The 20,915-nt window shown below is 43.5% G+C and overlaps 1 protein-coding gene across 1 annotated transcript in view; it reads left to right on the forward strand.

Moving 5' to 3' along the window:
- Positions 1 to 18,086, forward strand: part of lrrc4cb (leucine rich repeat containing 4C, genome duplicate b) — a 40,749-nt gene extending 22,663 nt beyond the window's left edge. Inside the window, exon 2 of the mRNA XM_035159494.2 lies at positions 14,576 to 18,086. Coding sequence (XP_035015385.1) covers positions 14,603 to 16,495 — 1,893 coding nt within the window. The 5' untranslated portion in view covers positions 14,576 to 14,602 and the 3' untranslated portion in view covers positions 16,496 to 18,086. The remainder of the gene's footprint in view (positions 1 to 14,575) is intronic.
- The last annotated feature ends 2,829 nt before the right edge of the window (positions 18,087 to 20,915 follow it).

Raw genomic sequence — 20,915 nt, forward strand, 5'->3', positions numbered from 1 at the left:
CTGGACGATTTAGGTGCCGCGGAGCTGCAGACGTGGAGTAAGAAGCAGAAACAGACACTATCCCATGTGCTTAGCGTGCATAACTTCAAGTGACATGAAGTTGTAAAATCTCTGCATATATAAATACACTCAAATGTATGTAATACTGAATTATACAAGACGAGGGCTGTGTGTTTTATCCTGCGAACCAGCTAGACACCTGAACTCCACACATTTACACACGTTATCGTTGTGTCAGCATCCGTTTCCTCCACGTGCTCCACTTTCCTCCCACAGCACAAAGACGTGTAGGTGAAATGGAGCCGACTCTAAATTGCCTGTAGGTGTGAACGAGTGTGTGTCTGTGTGGAGCCGCCTCCGATCCTGAACTTTTTCCAGACGTTACCCAGAGGAGCCGCGTGTGTGAGAATACAAGTGTCCAACTGGGTTAGACCCAACGTTAACCAGACTTTACCCTGGTGGCTCGTCAGCACCAGAGACGGCGTAATGTCTGATAAAGTGTGAATATAGCTGGTTATTGTCTGGGGGGGGATTCACAGCCAATGAGTGGGCGCCGTGATGACGTTTCTGTCGCTTGTCCAAAGCAAACTGAGGAGGTGAGAATGCATCTCACACGGAGAAGCTCCTGTGAGGTGCTACATGTGTGAGAGGGCGACTCCGGTCACCTTCTGGACCCCGAGAGAGAGGAAACGGCTTCTACGTGCAGGAATGCTGGAAGTCAGTCAAAGTCAGAGTCGGGGGTGTGAAAAGCAAGTCCTTATAATGACGTCATATTTAAGTCTTAATAGAAATGGCCAGCAGACTTGGCTTTAAAGACGCATCACAAAATACAATACAGTTAACACCACAAACATCCATGGTTTATTACTAACATTGTCCAGATCACATTCTACATGTTCAGATAGGCTACCCAGAAAATACAACAATACATTACATTCATTTAATATCATGAAAATATTACATTGAAAAATGGTACAACTACTACTTCTATTCTACTCTTAAAATGTTACTCTAGAAAAAGGAAAGTATTTTTGTTTGATTTGTTTGATAAGTTAACTTTTTTTGCCTTTCAGTTACAGCCCCTTGCCAGTAGGTGTGTGACTATATCTAATGTAAAAGATGTCGCTCAGAGTATTTTCCCTCGACTCTGCTCTTACACGATTCTTTCAGCTGATTGTTTAGGTTTTTCTCTGGGCCTCTTGGTTCACACTCCTCAGTGTCACCTTGTGTTCAGGGAGAAGCAGCACAGCTCCAGTGCCACACACCAGACAGACATCGAGCAACTAGCTGGTAAACAGTCACAGAGCCAGACATTTCATTTAAGAGCTTTCTGATAAATCCTTTACATCAACTTACAAAAACAATGCACCATGAAATACACCATACCACTGACAAGCTGTTTGACCTGTTCAATACACATCAGTTGGACTCTACCTGAGTGGAAGTGATGTCTCTTCCTACACCCGATCGCGTCCTCTGTCCCGTGAAGGATCGGATTATTGCCCGTTTGCATTGATTTTGTAGTTTACTGCTCTGTCATGGTGGCAGCTACTGTCACAGGGAGCTAGCTTCACCTCCAGCTAACGCAACGGGAAGGCTGTGACCCGTTGACGACGTCTGAGGCTCGTCTACTAGATTTATCTCCAACACATACACGCTCATATGTATCTACGACGTAATTAACATGCTGAGTCATGCATTGAGTCGGGGGCTTTGTTATTGGAGTTGAGGGGGGACTGCTGTATATGAAAAACTAGCTTTACACAGAAATGCATGGCTCTGTGTCAAGCGGGCTACATGCTTGAATCGAACAATAGTGAAAGGGGAGAAAGAACAAGGATGAACAGTAATCAGCACCACAGCGGCTGGACAGCTCGGCCTCCGGGCGACGAGGATTAAATATAAACGGTGTGAAATGTGTAAAGATAAACCGGCTTCTGTGGACTCAGGATTAAAGCCCGAGGTTCAGGTGTGAAAATGCACATGTACGGAAACACGGTGTTTGGACAGCGGAGAATTGAACTTTAAACAATGCTGCTGAAAAAAAGACCAGAGTGATTCACCAAGAAGAAAGTAATGTTTAAATGTCAAATACAGTGGAATCCACACTATTGTCGCGGACACTATATGAACAGAATCCACCTGTTTGGCATGGATTTGGTAAATGGAAACGTTATTGGACTGTTTTGGTTTTGTGTGGTTTGCCGTGTGGCCTGCTCCTGCAAAAAGCTGCAGGGTTACTATGGTAACTGGAGCACCAGGAGGGGTTAGAAGTGGATGTTTCTATGAGACAGTTGGTTCTGTTGTAAAAATGTAAATCAAAGCTCACAGAGGTGCATGTGCAGCAAAGGAGAAAGTTCCCGTCGAGTTCATCCCAGCGAGTCCTTCACCACCAGCGTAGGCCCAGATTAATGTACGATAACTTTGCAGTATAAGTATATAGTTCATCATAATATTTAAGTATTGTGAAGGTATAAAGGGCTAGTTTAAAAAGGGAATATTACAGGGGTTGTTTCCTCCAGAAAATGTTTCCTCTGACAAAGTCTTGAACAAGATGGATTTTCCTCCAAGTGCCTCTTTTGAAATGGTCAGAAACATTTTCTAAAGGAATAGAGGGGGCCGTCTTCTGAGCATCGATCACACCGGTTTGTGATTTATTACGTTGCACAATAAACTTAAGCAGTTGCATATGATAATTTCCTTGTAAAATAAAACAAGAAACAAAAAAAACTGAAGAGGACAAACAAGGACAAACCGATGGGGGGAAAAAACAATTTGAAGGAGGGGTTACAAATTTGGGCACGGCCCCAGCTCTAAACAGCTTATTAGCATGCCAGCTGAGACTTCACACTATGAACAAATAATGAAAGAAAAACAAGATGGACTACCTACTGTGTGCTGTCGACGCCGGCTACAAACAATCAATCTGCCATCAGCAGTGAGAAAACTCACACGATCCTTTACCTCCACAGACTGTATTGTGTTCAGCAGCTGGCTCTGCAGATGATAAAGCGTAATAACACTTTTGCCACCACTTTCAAAAATAAGAGGCAATGATCATCGTGGCTGGCGTAAGATACAAAGTAAAAAAAAAAGGTACGTAATGTTTGCAACAGTACGATAAATCCCAAAGCCTTCCCGATGACCTTGCACAAGCAGAACAATAATATGGCTCATGGTGATGATTTGTGATCCTCTTAGTCGAGTTTTTATGAGGGACTGTGAGCACAGTGTACATCCGTCTTTCACAAAATTGTTGACTGCCACTTGAATAATTGCATTTTTCCCCCCGCTTTGATTTCTGACTGACTTTAAGACGGTCTCCCACCGAGCGTCACGCATCGGCTGCTGAAATTATCAAAGCAGATTAACGGCGAGGGGAGAAAGGAGAAGGGAGAAGAGGAGCGGCGAGAGAAAGAAAGAAAGACAGAGGAGGAGAGGAGAGGATAAAAAAATTTAAAAAATCAAAATCACACCACAGTGGAAATGTCTGCTCCACAGCTTTCATTTATCGAGTCCAAATATATTGGAGGGTGGTTATTTTTAAACAGACCTTAATCCTCTGCTCACCCTTCATAGTGAGGTAGATAATTATAGTAATCTGGTCGAGGGGAATTAAATTTCCGAGCTGTAAATCGTTGCAGTGGGATGGGACTGGTTGCTCTGTGAAAGGGATTTATTGTGTCCTGCAGTTTTGACAGTTTGACATGTGACATGTAACATTGCTGCGGGGTTACTTAATTAGCACTTTCGGCACCAGGTACCCTCATGGAACGACACGGCGCATGGCAGGGATATACTCGAAGGCGAATAGTACCCATTGTTCCTCATGTTCTATATCGAGGACTAGATGAATAACTTCCCTTCGAAGTAGGACAACCTAATGGTGCTCCCCTAATGTTCACTTCAAATGAAATCCTACCCTCCACCTCCAGAAGCTGTGCGTCTTCTGCTGGGAATTTCTTTTGAAGATATAAGAGATTTGAAATGGCCCTCCCATTGTTGCCATACAGGGAAAAAGGAGCTTGTAATGTGCTCGCCGCTCTTGTCCTTGCCCTTGAGCAAATCAGCGATTCCCCACTGACTCGCTGGCGGCTCCGGGGGCGACTCTAAGTGAAGATGACCCCCAAACTCTGACCTCCCTGGAGGGAGCGGAGTGAAAAGAGAGTTCCACTGCGGGGATCAATAGAAGTATCACGTCCTTATCGCTTCATACGAGTCAGTTAGGCAATTTGGAAAAGAAGGGCTTAGCTTGAATTTAATCTCTCGGCCAAGATATGCAGGGACACACTGCATGTGTGGTTCTTATTTAAACATGTTGTGTATCATCTGTAATCATCAGTTCATCTTTGTCATAGAAGTGATTCTTACTGCACAAACATTTGTTTTTCGTCGTTGCAGAACATTAAATAATAAATCCTCCTTATGCTCTTTGACAAAAACTAACGACGTTAATTTTTCTTGGAACATTTTAGTTTTTCGGTGCAGTGTTTAATGCTTTTTGTTGACGTGTGCGTGAAGGTAATTAGGCGTAAACAGCTTACTTATAGTCTCACAGGTGCTCACTGTATCCTCTGTATGGAAGCTGGAACAGAGGATTGGATACAGTTGGCTTTTTTGGGGGAATGTAAATGGTGAAGCCCGTTAACTGCAGCGAACCCGTTTCATCGCTGTAGATGTTTTTTAAGACCCCGGACATGATTCTGAGAGCCGGAGCTCGGCCTCTGAGTGGATGCAGATCTGAGCTCGACTGGATGCGTTGGACCAAGTCATCCATCACTGTTGCATCAGAACATTAACATCCACTTTTACATTTTCTGAAAGAGGCTGTGCTCAGCGTTACATATTCATGCTCACAGTCAGAAGCCCTGTGTCAGGAGGAGCAGCTATTTTTCATTTGCACAGTTTACTGGGACATTTGGCAAAGTTAACTCAAAACACGGTGGAGAAAACAAACACATAAATCCTCATTTGTATTTTGTATTGATGGAAAATCAGACATGATAGTCTGTTGTTGAGAGACGTTAGGGTCATGCACAAAGATGTAAACCTGGATCTCTGTGGTGCTGGTTTTCATGTATCGATTTCATGTGTTTGAGGGTTTATGCCACTGGTTTTATAATTAATATTTTATTTTACTGACCCCAAAACAAGAGCAGACTTTTAAATTCTGCCCTCTTCTGCAGGAATAACTGCTTGAACATATAAATCTAGATTTAAAGCCAAACACATTCCTTTACAAATCTTTAAAGTACGTAAATAAGACACCGAGCCAAAGCGAACCATAACCTGGCGTCATATACTCAACAGCTACAACCTAAATATTATTTGGGTTAACATATGTTGCCAGTGTTGCAGAAACCAGATTCATTTTGAGGATTTGTGAGACCGTGTTGACACCAACCTACGTACCAAGTGTGCGTCAGCATGGGAATGTGCGTCTGCAGCGTTGCATGTTGTCACTGACGTGATGAATGACTCCTCACAGACTGACAGACGTGCCGCTCAGTCCAGAGAATTGATTTCCAGTGAGAAACTGGTGGGCAGTAATCTTAAAAGAACAAAAGGCCGCGCCGCGTATGGTGCCATCTGTTGTCAGTATTCTGTCACCACAACATTCACACAAAAGCTCCAGAGAGAAACGCGTCCAACTTCTCCTATTCAGTCAATTTGCAAACTAGAATGGCCGGAATTCATTGGCAAATAGCTGCGACGGAACAGAGGACACTCCAGTGAACTAATCCCTTCGAGCACTCGGCATTTCGCAGGAAGCGGCAACCGGCCAGGACCTGCCATTGAAGCTACATTCCTATTGTGACATTTTTAATACAACACTGTTGTCTTTGCTCAATGCTGACAATGAATAACAGTATTTTGGCCTTTTGGAGGTATAAACATAGAATCCCACAACAGCAGTGATACTCCACAGTGAGGTAGAGATCTCAATTGTTTTTTCCGACAAAATTGCAAAAACCCCCTTGTGCATGAACATTTGAATTGCGCGCGTTATGTCATTAAAACACACAACTCCCTGGCCCACGTTCTACAGCGTCTCAACCTGAAAGAAATCACATTCATTATGTTACCAACACATTTGGAAGGAGCCGAGTTCCACCGATGATGAGGCACCTTCTGGAATGTGGAACCTTTATAATTAAATATTTAATGATTGATCTTTCCAACAAAGTGAGTGTCCTGACTTCATTACAGATTATTTAGCCGGCAGCACAATGTCGGTCCTCAGCTGCGCGGACCCACTTCAGCAGTCACACAAATCCTTGGCGGAAGCGGTGATCTGTTTAACCACCATGAGAAGGCAGCTTACAGGGTCTGTCTCATTATTCTGCCACTGCTGCCGGCTGTGTGTACTCACCTACCTAAACCCAGGCTGCCACCTGCATTGTGGAGGGAGTGCGTTTCCAGCTTTCTGATCACGGAAACCAAAAATGTTTTGCAGGGGGGGAAGCATTAGTCCATATCTGTATAACCAATTACCGAGGACTGTAGCTAACATTCTTCCCTGTGCCATGTTTTCATTTAGTCCAGTCAGCCCTGACCCTGCCGCCGTGCCCTTCCAACTACAGTTGGCTGATCCTGCACGTCTCTTTTTAGGAAGGCAGTCATGGGAGCAGATTGGTGGGCTACACAAGTGACACGAATACTAAGAGCGCCCTCGCATTCAGCCAGCGCGCCACCCAGGGCATCCTGTCTTAATCCCTTTTGCAGAGAGCAGACACAGCCTTGGCACGGTGCTTTTGAACACCGAGGTCCCTGCAGATTATTTAGCCCATGCAATTATCATAATGGAGGTAGCATAAGGCAATACGTGAATAGGAATGGAATATTCACTTGAAAAGGCGTCTCTTTATCGACTCGCTTTCCCTCTTTCCTGCACAAGACACCAACCCTCGCCTGGAATGAAGACACATGAAGCAACACACGGGGAACTGCGAGTCCTAGAATGTGATGCTCCCTGACGCCGTAACACAGGAGGTACTTCAAGTGCAAATCCCTGAAAAACAGCTGCACTCAGTGAATCCTGTTCAACATTAGCTGTACTCACTCACCACGGGTTTACTATAATCCCCACTTCCAGAATTTACAGATGTGTAGTATTAAAAATGCATGCCTGGCATTTTATACACTTTTTTATTTTTTTACATACAGTTTGGATCATTTTAAACTCAGTCAGACTGAAAGTGCTATGAAAACTGTGGCTTGTCCACTCAAAACACTGCTTTTCTTACTCTTCTGCAGAGATTAACACCATGTCACCATTTCAGAGCTATTTGATAAACAAAAAAAACATAAGACTTTCATTATAGCCAAGACTATAATCAGTCTGTGGGGCAAAGAGGCTGGATGGGTGAGAATAATAAGACGCCGCTCATCAGCAACAAGAAATTGATTAAAACTGTCTTCTGTTCCGTTTTTCAGACATAACACTATGAAGCATATTGCACTTTGTTCCCTGAATAATTGTCTCTCTGACCATAATTCCAGATGGCAGTTTGATTGCTCTCAAATCTGCCTTTATTTCTTAATTTAATCACTGACTGGAGAAAATGAGCCCGCTCGTCAAAAAATCGTGATGATTTCCGATGATACGATGAAGCCATCTGGGAGCGCTCGTGCCCAAAGGGGACGGCAGATGTTACGCCGGGGTCAGAGTGTCGGCTGCACCCCCCCTCTCACCTCATAACCGACGGGGAGACCGAGGTTATTGTGTGTCTTCTCTCTTCAGCAAACCGGAGTGAACAGAAATCTTTTCACACGGACCCACGGTCGACAATGTTAGTAACACATTATGAGGAGAGTGCAGTTAGCTGGATAATCTCTCACCTCCTGTGAACCTGAAGAAGTTAGTGTGGGAAATTGACTGTTTTTTCTATTTATAATATATTTTTGATCCCTGCATTGGCTGCGTGGTATTTCCAAGAATAAACCTGGATATATTTCGTATATACAACATATAAACAGAGGAATCTCTACCTGGATTTCCTTGAGAACCACTAATCCGATCGAAGTTGGGTGGGTGTATCGCTAACGACCCGGTGAAGTGAAGTTTTGACTGTTAAGTGTTTTTGGTACAGTTGAGAAAATTAATTTGAAGCTGTAAACACTGTGAATAGAGACATTAATGACATCACGAGGGTTCAGGCTCATCAGGCTGCCCGTTCCGGCCTTTAAAACACGGTTACCATGGTAACAGCAAGTACAGTTTGAAAGATGTGGAGGAATTTCTGTTGATTCTCTTGACAGACGCTGCAGTCGACACCGCTACTTCCTTTAGGTCCTCGGCAATACAAGGTGCAAGGCTCCCTCTGTTGTGCACGAAGGGAGCGGGCGACAGGTGGAAGCTGCAGCTCTTCTGAGTCAGTATGTCCTGCAATCAGCATCTGGGCTTTGTGACCATTAACTGGTGCAATTTTATAATGGGCCTCAAAACTTGAGCAGAGAGATGAACTCAGGGATTATCAGGATTACGGCCGGTGGTGAGAGTTGAGTTTTCGTCAATGACCCAGAGACCGAACAGCCGTCTCCAACGTGGACGAGCCCAAAACCCCCCGAGACCCAAGAAGGCGTCTAAGGTCTGGAGTACGTCCAAAATCACGCTAATCATTTTTTGTTTAATTCCCTGAGGGTTGCGCAAGCCTTACTCATCCCTAAATAAAATCCAAGGTAAAAGGTTAGGTAAACACGGTGCCATCTCAGAACTTTTTGATGGACAAAGTTGATAGGATAAGCAGTTGTTAAGAAAGGCGTTTGCTAAAAGGGGTTGTCTATACTTATAGGCAATAGTACTAGTAATTGTATTAGTAACACCAGCCGACTAAATTCCCTGTTTTAGATTATTGTTTAGATTTAAAGGATTTGCATATTTTCTGATCAGTTGAATCAATTAATGAGTTTATTGTTTTCATGCCCCCTAGTGTCCAATAATCAACTTTAAAATGAATGGCTCCAACAGAGTGTGTATGTGAAGGACTCAGACAAAACACATTATTCTCCTGAAACACTACAAAATGATTGATAGCTGCTTAAAATGTAGGAAATATAATTTAAACACATCCAAATGTGAGCAACTGTGTTTAGTTGAGCTCTACTAAATGTGGCGTAACCCTTCAGTCGTTAAAGCGTCATGTTGTCGCTGAGACAAGAACATTATCCACAAAAACAGATGAGAAGAATCACTTAAGCTTCAGCCCAGTGTTATGACCTTTCTTCTTTTTTTCCATTTTGTGTCTGTGGGCATATCAGTGACTCTAAAATCCTCTGTCAACACGATGTTGTAGAATGTTTCTGGGGTCGCATCTTCCTGCAATCAGCAAGTCGTTACCTCGACGACATCCAATGAAAATGAGTAAATCATGTTACTTTCATTACCTTGAAAAATGAAATATTGTGGCTGCTGTCAGCTGAGCTTTGCATGATCAGACCGAAGGTGCAGAAATGATTTGATTTCAAAGATGAAATTATGATTTCTCCAAGTGATATTCCACACTAAGGGGTGTTGCTAAGGAATTAACAGCACCGGCAAAACGTGGTTAGCATCATTCTTTTCTTTTCAGGGGGTGGGGGCTAGCTGTGAGTCAGGAAGTCGAGCTGCTCGTCCACTAATCGAAAGTTTCGGTCTGTGGCTTTGCAGAAAGCGCACTTTGACCCTTAATGCATCAAAACATGTGACTGTGATAGAAAAGCTCCTCGTGAATGTTAATGAATGGGTGAATATTGCTTACATTGATAAGAAAAGTGCATTTACCATTTCATGATCATGTCTTGCAGCAGTTGGCTGTAATTCCTCTCAGACACTGAATTAACACAACACTCATCGTATGGTACTGGTACAAAAACTATTTTCTTTCAATGCATCACTTTTTTTTACGACAACTGGACAAACCAAACGGGCCATGAAGGCAAAATGCAAATGTAAAAAAATATACCAGGCATTCACAGTGAAAGAAAATGATGTGCTTACACCTCAACCTTTGTAAATTTGACAATATACCGAGAGTTATCTTGCATTTGACAGCTGCGCCGACTGCCACATTCTAAAAAAAGGAGCTGAACTTCGACTCTACAGTTATAGACACAGTTTAAAATTGGCAGCAGCAGCGAGCCAGTGCCAATTCTAAAAGAAAAAAAAAGCTTGTTGGATAAAACCAACCCGAGAGAATGGAAATATATTCAGGGAAATAAACTTCATTTCTGCCGATCTAAAACCTTGTGCGGTCAACTAAAGAGCCATCGTTTCAGTTTCTGAAAAGAGTTTGGTTGATAAGTCGGCAGCACCCAACTGATTTATTTACCCAATACCAGCACTGGTGGTGGTGGGTGGGGGGGGAGCTGCCTTCATTTCTTTCAGGTGGAGCAGAAGTGAAGCGTCAAACGCTCTCGTCCTGTCGGATCCTGGCAGCAGCAGCAGTGTTAGCCGCTGGCGATGATGACCCCCAGAGCAACGTTTTAAATATCCCAGAGACTTACGTATGCAAACATGCACGCGCAGTAAAGAGGTTTATTACACAAACGGTTTCAGTCATGAAATCGACTCATTTGTGTGTAAAAAAGCGAATAAAACGTTAAATAGATTTGCGGTAATTATTGTTGTATTATGAAGCCAAAAGCAAATCCCCTGCTGTGTTACATTATTGCAGTATTTTTCAAAGTGTTAATAATTATGTATAAATCAGTCATGGTCAGAAAATACTTGCTTCAACAAACGATATTGAAATATTTTCCATAACAGCTCTTCACTGGAATGCCAGATTATATAGTTTGCAAGTTTAATCTGCTTCAATCCGTTTTAGATTCATTATAGAGCTGCAATTTATTGTTTTAATTATTAATTTATCTTCCGACTATTTCTCTTATCAATAAAACTGTTGAATGCAAAGTGGCTAAATAACAGCTGATTAAGTGGTTGGACATTTTACAGGAAATTTAATGGACTAATTATTTCACTTATTTACATTTTGTTTCTTTCCAAGTGATTTTTAAAGAATGAGGCTGGTAATAGTTTGTTTTACAATAAAAGACCAAACCACTTCCTGCAGTAGAAGAAGACGACTGATTTGTGGTCACGGAGATTTACATCTTCATTAGGAATAAATAGTCTTTGCAGAACTGAGCGATCAACTACGACACCTAGTTTATCCCTCTCACCCTGGTATTGGTTGAAAACAAGAAAAAACCTCATCGTTTAACACGCTTTCTTAGAACATATGCTCGCTAACAATGTATTCGTGTCATCACTTCCAACCCTGACACAACAAACCTGCCGTCCATCTGCGTCTCCTTTCCGCGTCGTGCACAGGTCTCGTAAGCTGCAGATGGTCAGCGAGGTTACGGCGTCAAACCAGATTAAAACAAGACGTGCGGCAGAAGAAAAGCACGCGAATGCTGTGAATCAGTGATGTGTTGAATGAATTAGCGAGATGACATTTAGCTCATCAGACAGCCGTCTCGGTGGCCACGGGCTTCTGTCTCTGTCATGATGCGAGACTGCCAGATTTCATATCACTTCATCTTTTACCCACTCTATCAATTTCACACTCGCTGGATCGACTGCGAAAGGCTGTGATTGGTAATCGTCTAGTAAGAAAAAAACTGACTCTGCGTTAAAGGGCTTTTTAGAAATACCAAATTATTCAAATAAATTATAAGACGTTTAGGTTATTCCCTGTGAGGTGAAAATGTGATTCATGAGGCTCCATTGCACAGTGGAGTGTTAATGGTTTCAGCATCAACTGTGATACTATCAGACTTTAAACAGTCTGCCACACACGAGATTTGCAAATTAACTGTGGAGCATGTTTATTTCTTGTCACTCAGTTGGAATAATCCTTTTCATACATGAGACAAAATTCCCCTCAGAGCTGCGAGGGGAAGATGCTAAATGTGCCAACAAGCCAAGACAAATATCAAAATCAAAATGTGACTGCCAAGCAAGTTGTTCAATAATGCAACAATTCTTGCTAAAATTTCATATTCATAGATGTGTTGTATTTCTCAATTTGCGCGGAGCAGCTTTAACACTCTCGTAATTCGTACCGTCGCAAAAAACTGAAACCGAATCTTTCCTGCTGGAAACGAGGGGTGTTACCTCTGCTGATTGCGAGGCAGTTACTCCATTGTTATCTGCCAGGTTTGCTTCCCTGGCGTGTGGGAATGTCCGAGCCGCTTGTCCAAGGTGTCGTTGCTCGCGGTGCGCAACGCGACGCTCTAATTATCTGACACGGTAATTTAACGACGTTCAGGCAAAATACTCTCTGCTAAATAAACTACGGGCTCCTCGCTATGTGCGACCAGATTGAGACACGTGTCGCCACCGCACTTTTCCAACAAACTCATTATAACAAATGAATTTGGCAACTTGCGCTGGTGTCAGACATAATTCCGATGGCTGCCGGTTGCAGAAGCAGAAAAGTAATTGTGGGTGTGTTTTTATGTTGCTGGCAGGATTTGAGATGTAAGCAGCTCCTGCTTACAGTGGCTCTGAATGCACGTTGAGCCTGGATGAAATTAATCCACGCAGTGTTGCACCGACAAAAGGAAGGAGGATGTTTGAAGTGATGTTTTTTTTTTTTCCTCCCTTGTGAAATATACGTGCCGTCTCTTTATGTAATGATGCATTATCTGCTTGTGTTCAGACAAATGGTTTTCACGAAGAAGTGGAGTGGTAGATGAACACGCTCACACCTGAGTTTACAGCTGATGATCTCGATCAGTGAGTCTGTCAAAGTTTCATCTCTTGGTGGCAACGCGGGGTTGTGGTAATTCCAGCCAGACGAAATGAGCTCCTGCCAGCGGGAGGCCTCGTTCGATCAGATTCCTCAGCAGTGGCTCCGCTCTCCGTGCAGACCAATTCCTCCTGATGAAGACGCCGCTCATCTTCACCCGGAGAGCGATTTTCACCATTAAACAAAAACACCTGTCACCACACACTCGTTTCTTGTTGCTCGTGGGTTGATGGAAAAGGGATGATTGACAGATAGCTCGAGTTGGAAGAGCTGAAAAGAGAACGTCTAAGGACCCAGTGGGGAAGGATAATGTTTCCTTCGCACGAGCGAGAAGAGACAAGAGTGCTTCGCTCTCGGCGAAGGCATAAACGGCACTGAAGAACTTAATTGTACAGCTTGACACAATGCTGTCACATTTCATAACTTCACGGCACATGTGATCTTTTTCGGCATATAATATGTATTGATTTAAGTGTAGGTTACCATCTCTGCAAAGCAGGAGATAATACGGGGTGATAGCAGCACGTCAACACGGCTGTGTGGAAGTGGCAAGTGCAGGCTTCACTGTATGTGCATAATGTCTTGGAAAATGTTATCTCCGGCACACTCGGGCGTATTCGTAGACACTTTGGCTGAATGGACTAATCTAATCTGATTTTAATCTAATCTAAGATAACAGAGTAATGAGTTTCTTGTTAGTCACTTTATTTGAGAGATAATAAATTCGGCTACAGTTACGCAAGGACAATATCTGGACCTCTTCACTCTATTTGTCAGGGATTTTGTGAGACTAAATTGGATGGTAATGAAAAGTAAACAGGGCTGAAAAACTGCTTTAAATAAAAAATAAAAAAGCATGATTCATGAATCAATGAATGAAGGGAAACCCAGGAAATAAATCACAGATAAAAGACTTTAAAAGGCTATAAATTAGGTATAGATTATTTTAGTAAAAGGTTAAAATCGTTAAAAGTAACCCTTATTGATTTGTTGGATTCCCTCTTTGATTGGCATTGGATGCATTTCGATATTTGCAATATTTTTAGCATTGACAGATGTTCTGTGAAAGTTCCTCAGACGGTATCTTCTTGTGCCGGTGCAGAGCCGTGTTCGCCGGGCGTAATGATTTGGTGTCAGTGACTTGTCTCGTCCTAAAACCACTGGGTCCCAGTGAACTCAAAAGATGCTACTATTTCCTCTGAAAATTTCATGACTAAGGCTTTGTGTATTAAATAATTCCAGGCTTAGGGTTTTCAATGAGTAAAGGGCTTACAAGAAATTCACGGTTCCTGCTCGAATGGGAGACAGATGCTAAGTTCTCGTTTTTCATTTTCAGTCTCCAGTGTAGATGTATCAGCTTCTGTGAAGTCTGGAAATCTGGGGCAATCCAGGGTTAGGGAGCGGACAAAAAAGCTTGTTACATCCCACAGATGGGCAATACTGACAATTAATGAAGCTCTTAATTCATCTTGGTTCCTTTTCCATGCGCATTGTACTATATAAATAACTCAGGGCTGCTTGTAATGATTATTTTCATTATCAATTATCTGTTGATTGAGCTCAACGTTACATCTTTCAATAGTTTGTTTCATCTGACCAACGCTGCCAAAATATCCATTTCACCATCGTAAAACATAACAAAGCAGCAATTGTTCACATTTGACAATCAGAAAAAAAAAAAAGCTAATGTTTTTGTTGCCAGTTAATTTTCTGCCCACTAAACAGTTCGGCATGAAAAAGATCTGGTCATGAGTCAAATTTAACTGTGACTCAGAGAAACGTCTGGTCCTATGTGCTTATTAACTATTGTTCTTTTGTCTTTCTTCTTGTTGCAGAGAACACAAACAGCCGATGAACTATGAATGCTGAACACAATGATCTCCTCCCTCCAGCGCCAGACAATGAGAGGTCGTAGGCTGAAGGGGGCGCTGTCCAACCCCCTCTTTGTGCTGCTGTTGGCCCTTCAGATCCTGGTGGTGGCCGGGCTGGTTCGTGCTCAGACCTGCCCGTCCGTCTGCTCATGCAGTAACCAGTTCAGCAAGGTCATATGCACCCGCCGAGGTCTACGGGACGTCCCCGATGGCATTTCCACCAACACTCGCTACCTGAACCTCCAGGACAACCTCATCCAGGTCATCAAGGTGGACAGTTTTAAACATCTGCGCCATCTGGAGATCCTGCAGCTGAGCAAGAACCACATTCGCAACATTGAAATTGGTGCCTTCAATGGGTTAGCCAGTCTCAACACTTTGGAGCTCTTTGATAATCGGCTCACGACAATCCCCAATGGAGCATTCGAGTACTTGTCCAAGCTGAAGGAGTTGTGGCTCCGGAACAACCCCATTGAAAGTATACCATCATATGCCTTCAATCGAGTCCCCTCGCTTCGAAGGCTAGATCTAGGTGAGCTCAAACGTCTCTCCTACATTTCAGACGGAGCTTTCAAGGACTTAAGCAACCTGCGCTACCTGAACCTGGGAATGTGCAACCTCAAGGAGATTCCCAACATTTTACCGTTGGTCAGGCTCGAAGAACTAGAAATGTCAGGAAACCAGCTCGCTGTTGTCAAGCCCAGCGCATTCACGGGATTAGTGAACCTCCAGAAGCTGTGGATGATGCATGCCCAAATCCAAACTATCGAGAGGAACTCATTCGATGACCTGCAGTCAATGGTGGAGCTCAACCTGGCTCACAACAACCTCACCTTTCTACCACATGACCTCTTCACGCCATTGCATCGCCTGGAGCGGGTCCACCTCCATCACAACCCTTGGAACTGCAACTGTGATATCTTGTGGCTCAGCTGGTGGCTGAAGGAAACTGTACCTGCCAACACCAGCTGCTGTGCACGTTGCCATTCTCCTTCAGCTTTTAAAGGTCGCTACATTGGGGAACTGGACCACAGCTACTTCCAGTGCGATGTCCCCGTCATCGTGGAGCCACCCAGTGACTTGAATGTGACAGAGGGAATGGCTGCGGAGCTTAAATGTCGTACGAGCTCGTTGACGTCCATCAGCTGGCTCACACCAAATGGCTCATTGGTGACACACGGGGCTTACAAGGTGCGTTTGTCTGTACTCAATGACGGGACACTGAACTTTACTAGCGTCACAATGCAGGACACTGGGACGTACACCTGTATGGTCAGTAACACAGCAGGCAACATTTCCGCCTCTGCTGTCCTTAATGTTACTTCCGTGGAAAACAGTGGTGTGACCTATTTCACCACAGTCACCGTGGAGACCATTGAGACACCAGGGGACGATAGCCAAACGCCGTATCCCCCGTTCGGCTGGACGTCCTCGACAACAAAAGGAACTCCTGTGTCCACGAGGACCACAGAGCGGACTTACACCATTCCAGTTATTGATCTGGATGGAGAGGGAGCCCTCAACGGCCTGGACGAAGTGATGAAAACCACCAAGATTATCATCGGCTGCTTCGTGGCCATCACGCTCATGGCTGCCGTTCTCCTGGTTATTTTCTACAAGATGAGGAAGCAGCATAACCAGCAGGATCCCGATGGCCCGGCCTCCTCTATGGAGGTCATTACTGTTGAAGAAGAGCTTGCAGGGGTTGCAGCCATGGAGAGACACCTATCGCTGCCCCCTCTGGAGCACTACAACCACTACAACACCTACAAGAGCACTTACCACCACCCGTCCATGCTCAGCACCATACACAGCTCTGCCACACAGGAACCTTTACTGATTCAAGCCTGCTCAAAAGACAATGTACAAGAGACCCAAATCTGATCTTGTGTTTGAACAAATATCCAGTATCAGCAGTTTCATACAAGTACAATGGACCAAAACACGACGACAAAAGAAAAATCAAAATGACATTGACTTGACAGGGTTGATGTCGATAATAGCGATAAATCAGCATTTGGCAAAGGGACAACGCGCGATACTTTAACAAGTGTCTTTACAAGAACAAAGATTATTTATTAAAAATATGTCTAGTGACTAAATGAAGAAAAACAATTTGTGATAGCTTTTTAGCTCATTTTATTTCTCTCTCTCTCTCTCTCTCTCTCTCTCTCTCTCTCTCTCTCTCTCTCTCTCTCTCTGTGTGTGTAATACTGCACAAGGGAAAGAATGGTTCACTGAAGGCGAATATGGAATTCATCGTCTACATCTCGTGTGAAACCCAATGCAGAAATTGGCCTTATTCTACAATTAAAACAGTGCTATAAATGTAATAGTTTGATTTGAGTAATTATTATTTGGTAGAAATGCATTGCTCTAGTCGAGAGAAGCATTTATTTCCCGGCTGTTGGACGAATCTTGTCCAGTTTAGCAGAGGTTTATGAGACAAAACATAAAATGGGTTTATTTTCGTCGCCATTATTTTCTAGCTGTCATTCAAACACAAAATGGGATCTTTTAATGACACAGCTCCGGATGATATCACAGTGAAGCCAGCATGCCTGAGGAGCAACGCAGCCAAATGAGTAAATGTGCATTTCCCCCGTGGCTCCTAAACAACAGACATAGATCCTTCACTTTAATTAAGATTAAGTTTTTGCTCCCACTCCTCCTCCTACATTTTCTTTATGCTTCTACAGTCACTCTGTCTTTCTTTCCACTCCTCTATTCCAACTCCGAAATTCTCCATCTTCCCCGTCTGCCCTTGTTCTGCTGCCTCCTCACTCTCTCTTCCTCCATGTCCCCATTCTCCTTTGATTGTCTCTCTGTCACTTTGCTCAGGCAGGTTCCTCAACCCTTCGCCATGTCTCATTTGTCTCGCTTTATCCGTCGGCGTGTGCCGCACGACGGCAGAATATTGCTTGGGAAAATGAAGGGGAGCATAAGGCTGCAGTCTGCAGCCTCCCTGTTAACCCAGCAATGATCTACGTCCACTCAGCGTCGTGTTACCTTGCCATCACCCCAGGGTCACACAAGCTTGGGCGCTGATAGTCCATCTGTTAGTACAGATAAAGAGGCAAATGAGGCTGCTTTGTAATGTAGTGTGACCCTGTCAGACTAACACAGACAGGGCGAACATAGGCAGTGAAGCAGCTAGAAACCTGCAAAAAATAAGGGGAGATGGGTTATAGCTCATTAATCTGTATCAGCAGTTCATTTGCAGACTAACAGACGAAAGCTGATAACAAAACAGCATGAGACTTTTCCACTCTCCCTGTGCCTCACATCTAACGGGGGGGGGGCGGAGGCCTTTGATATTGAAGCGACCCCTGTTCCGTCTCATTTTTGTCCGAGAAAACACACACACTTTGATGTTGCATCATTTATAGACCATCAAAACATTGTCTCTGCTGTAGTCTGTTGACGCTTTGCTTTTTTTCCATTTAGTCTTTCAAAGAGGGAGGCTTACGGAAGGGGGGGGGCAGGGATGAAAAGTGAAGAGCAGTGGGTGGGGAGGGGGGTGGGTGGGGAGGGGTGGGTGGTGGACCCACAACGGTCATGAGGGGTCTTCAAACGGAGATATTGCAGATATGAAGAGAGAGGAGTGAAAAATAGATAAGGAATAAGGAGGCAAAAACTAGCCATCAGACGGTTGCCAAGGAAACAGTGACCTTGTGCAGAAAGTAAAAAGAGGTAGATCTGCCTTTCTCTTTGGTCTCCGTGCAACAAGAAGATTTTAAGCGTATTTATTTTTGAGCGAGTTTCCCAAAAGCGATTCCACAAATGCCAAATCAACAAAATTGCGATAATAGTATTGACAGATGGTTCTGATGGGATCTGACCTGCACACGTCTTAAATAAAATAAAAATAAAAATAAAATAAATCACTGCACGATGTGGAAAAAAACTGAACAATTTAACCGCCCGGCGGTTCCACTCGCCCGTATTGATTTCCATCCCCGTGAAGACAGCGACCGTAGCATGAGCATCATAAAGCACTGTCACATAATCATGTGCTTCTGATCCGTCATTCTCCCCAATCCATTCTTACATTTTCTACAATAACGGAGGTGCGGCAAACAGAAAGGTGGCGAGAGGCGGAGGCAGGGGGGGGGATTTACATCTAAAGACCGGTCCCGTCTGTTGAGGTGGAGACGGATGAAACTGCAAATGGAGCCGGAACCAACTCATCTATCATCGGCCTCTCGTCAGCTTTGAATGACAGGAGTAGGACAGTCGACGAGTGAGCCATTCTTTCCCTTTTCCACTGTTTCTCTTTTTCAATGCTCAATTCCTTTTTCAATGCTTTTGGTGGCTTAATGATTAAATGTCGACGCTGGCTACAGTGAAAAAAAAACAAAACAAAGGTTGAGATTTTTTTTTTTTTTATATATATACATATATATATATATATATTTGGGGATGAGGACTGTGAGTTATTTGGGGATGAATGGAATATATCTCTGTTTTGGTATTTACTTGAGCGGGACGGCTTGATGTGAGGAGGTATCTGAACGCCAGAATGAAATTAAGACTGACAGAATGTGGGGGACTTGAAATACCAGCAGAGTGAGCTTGATTTTTTTGTGCAAAAACCCGAAGCCAAGGTGATCAACTTCTTGTGTGTTATTCTGCCAACTGTCTACGTATGGGGGAGGGGGTTACTGTACGAGGGGGGGATGCTCTCTCTCATTTTTTGGAGAGGATGATCATCGAAATGGTGAAAATTTCTACAAAAAAAAAATATTTTCAAAAACATAATGCGAAAAAAAAAAAATCTTCAGATCATAATTTTACATGTGCTTCGATTGTTAAAAAAAAGACGAAAAAAGCAAAAACAAAAAATGAGAAAAAAAAAAAGACAAACAAGAGACTTGTGCTTGTGAGGAGTCCAACTAATTTCTCTGAGGATGATGTTCAATTATTGATACCTGAGATTGTAGTTCATACTGTACATGAATACAAATAAAAATTGCAATTCTTTTTTTTTTTTTTTTTCAATAGATTTCATGGGGAATGCATTATTCACAGGCCGTGTCGCCGTTTTGCCATCTCTGCCCCATTTGCACATGAACACATTTATAGAGATATGCAAACAAAAGGGATTACTAAGCAGCTCCCAGAATGCTGAAGTGAGAAGAATGCGCTGCGGAGGAAACGTACTGCGGAGCATTTTTTACGAGGTCAGAGGAGGGAAGTGGAATCTCGGGAGAGGAAAAGGAAGAGTGATCTTTCTGTATTATACATGGGAAGTCGGATTCCTTTATCTAATTTGAATCACTCCATCTGTGTGACAGAATCATTTGCTGCATGCGGGCAAATTTCGAGAATTTCATAACCAACGGCACAATGGGCTGTTCCTGCGCTCCCTCCGCTGACTCAATACGACGAACAAAGGACCTCACAGACCCTTGGAGAACATTGTCACGGGCATAGAAACACACGTCTAATAGCTCTACCCTCACTGTCACTTCCAAATCTATTCAATATCAAATCTATTAAACCGAATCTCAGCTGGAGATGACCATGATTTGTATTTAAAAAAAAAATACTAACCAGTGAGGAGACCGCGTTTTCATTATGACATCCCCACTAAGCCAAATAGCACAGAATGGCTCCGTGACAGTGCCTTTAGGATTTGCTCCATTTCATTCACAAAGTACTTGACGGTGGCCTCGTTTAGAAGATACACTCGTTTGCATGGTCCACAGACGGTTTATAAAAGTGGTCGTGCATCTTCCAGAAAGTGAAGTGGATTCTCTCACCCACACCAAGCAACTCCTGGGGCTGCAAGTCAGTTTCTATATAGGTTTTAATGAGAGAATGACCCTTCTCACTGGATCGATAACATTTTCCTTTATTCTCTCAATCTAGACTTTATTCTCTCAAATAGACCCGTAAGCACCGTGTGCATTGGGGGCTTGGATACCGTGTGATTGACAGCGAGTACCGTCCAATGTGTGCAGGTCACAGGTGTCTTGTGGGCGTGCAGCGTCCAGCAGCTCCCAGTCAGGCTCAAACCCCCACTCCTCCAAATATGGTTCCTTCTGGTTTCCAATAACCAAGATGGCGCCGTTCCAACAGAGAGATCATTCACTCATGACCTAACGGATCAATTCATCCAGGAGGTGACACATCCTCAATGAAATTATGCCAATGAGTCCAACATGTGTGCCACATGTTGTGGGTGATTGACGTTTCTTTGCTCTCCAGCAGTGAATCAGATGTTGGTTTATTCTCCGTGGGAGCAGTGTGGGTTTGTGTCTTTGTTTTTTACCAGAGCACTTGACGTCAACTGACAAGA

Source organism: Hippoglossus stenolepis, chromosome 1 (assembly GCF_022539355.2).
Source record: "Hippoglossus stenolepis isolate QCI-W04-F060 chromosome 1, HSTE1.2, whole genome shotgun sequence".
In the NCBI taxonomy this organism is placed as follows: domain Eukaryota; kingdom Metazoa; phylum Chordata; class Actinopteri; order Pleuronectiformes; family Pleuronectidae; genus Hippoglossus; species Hippoglossus stenolepis.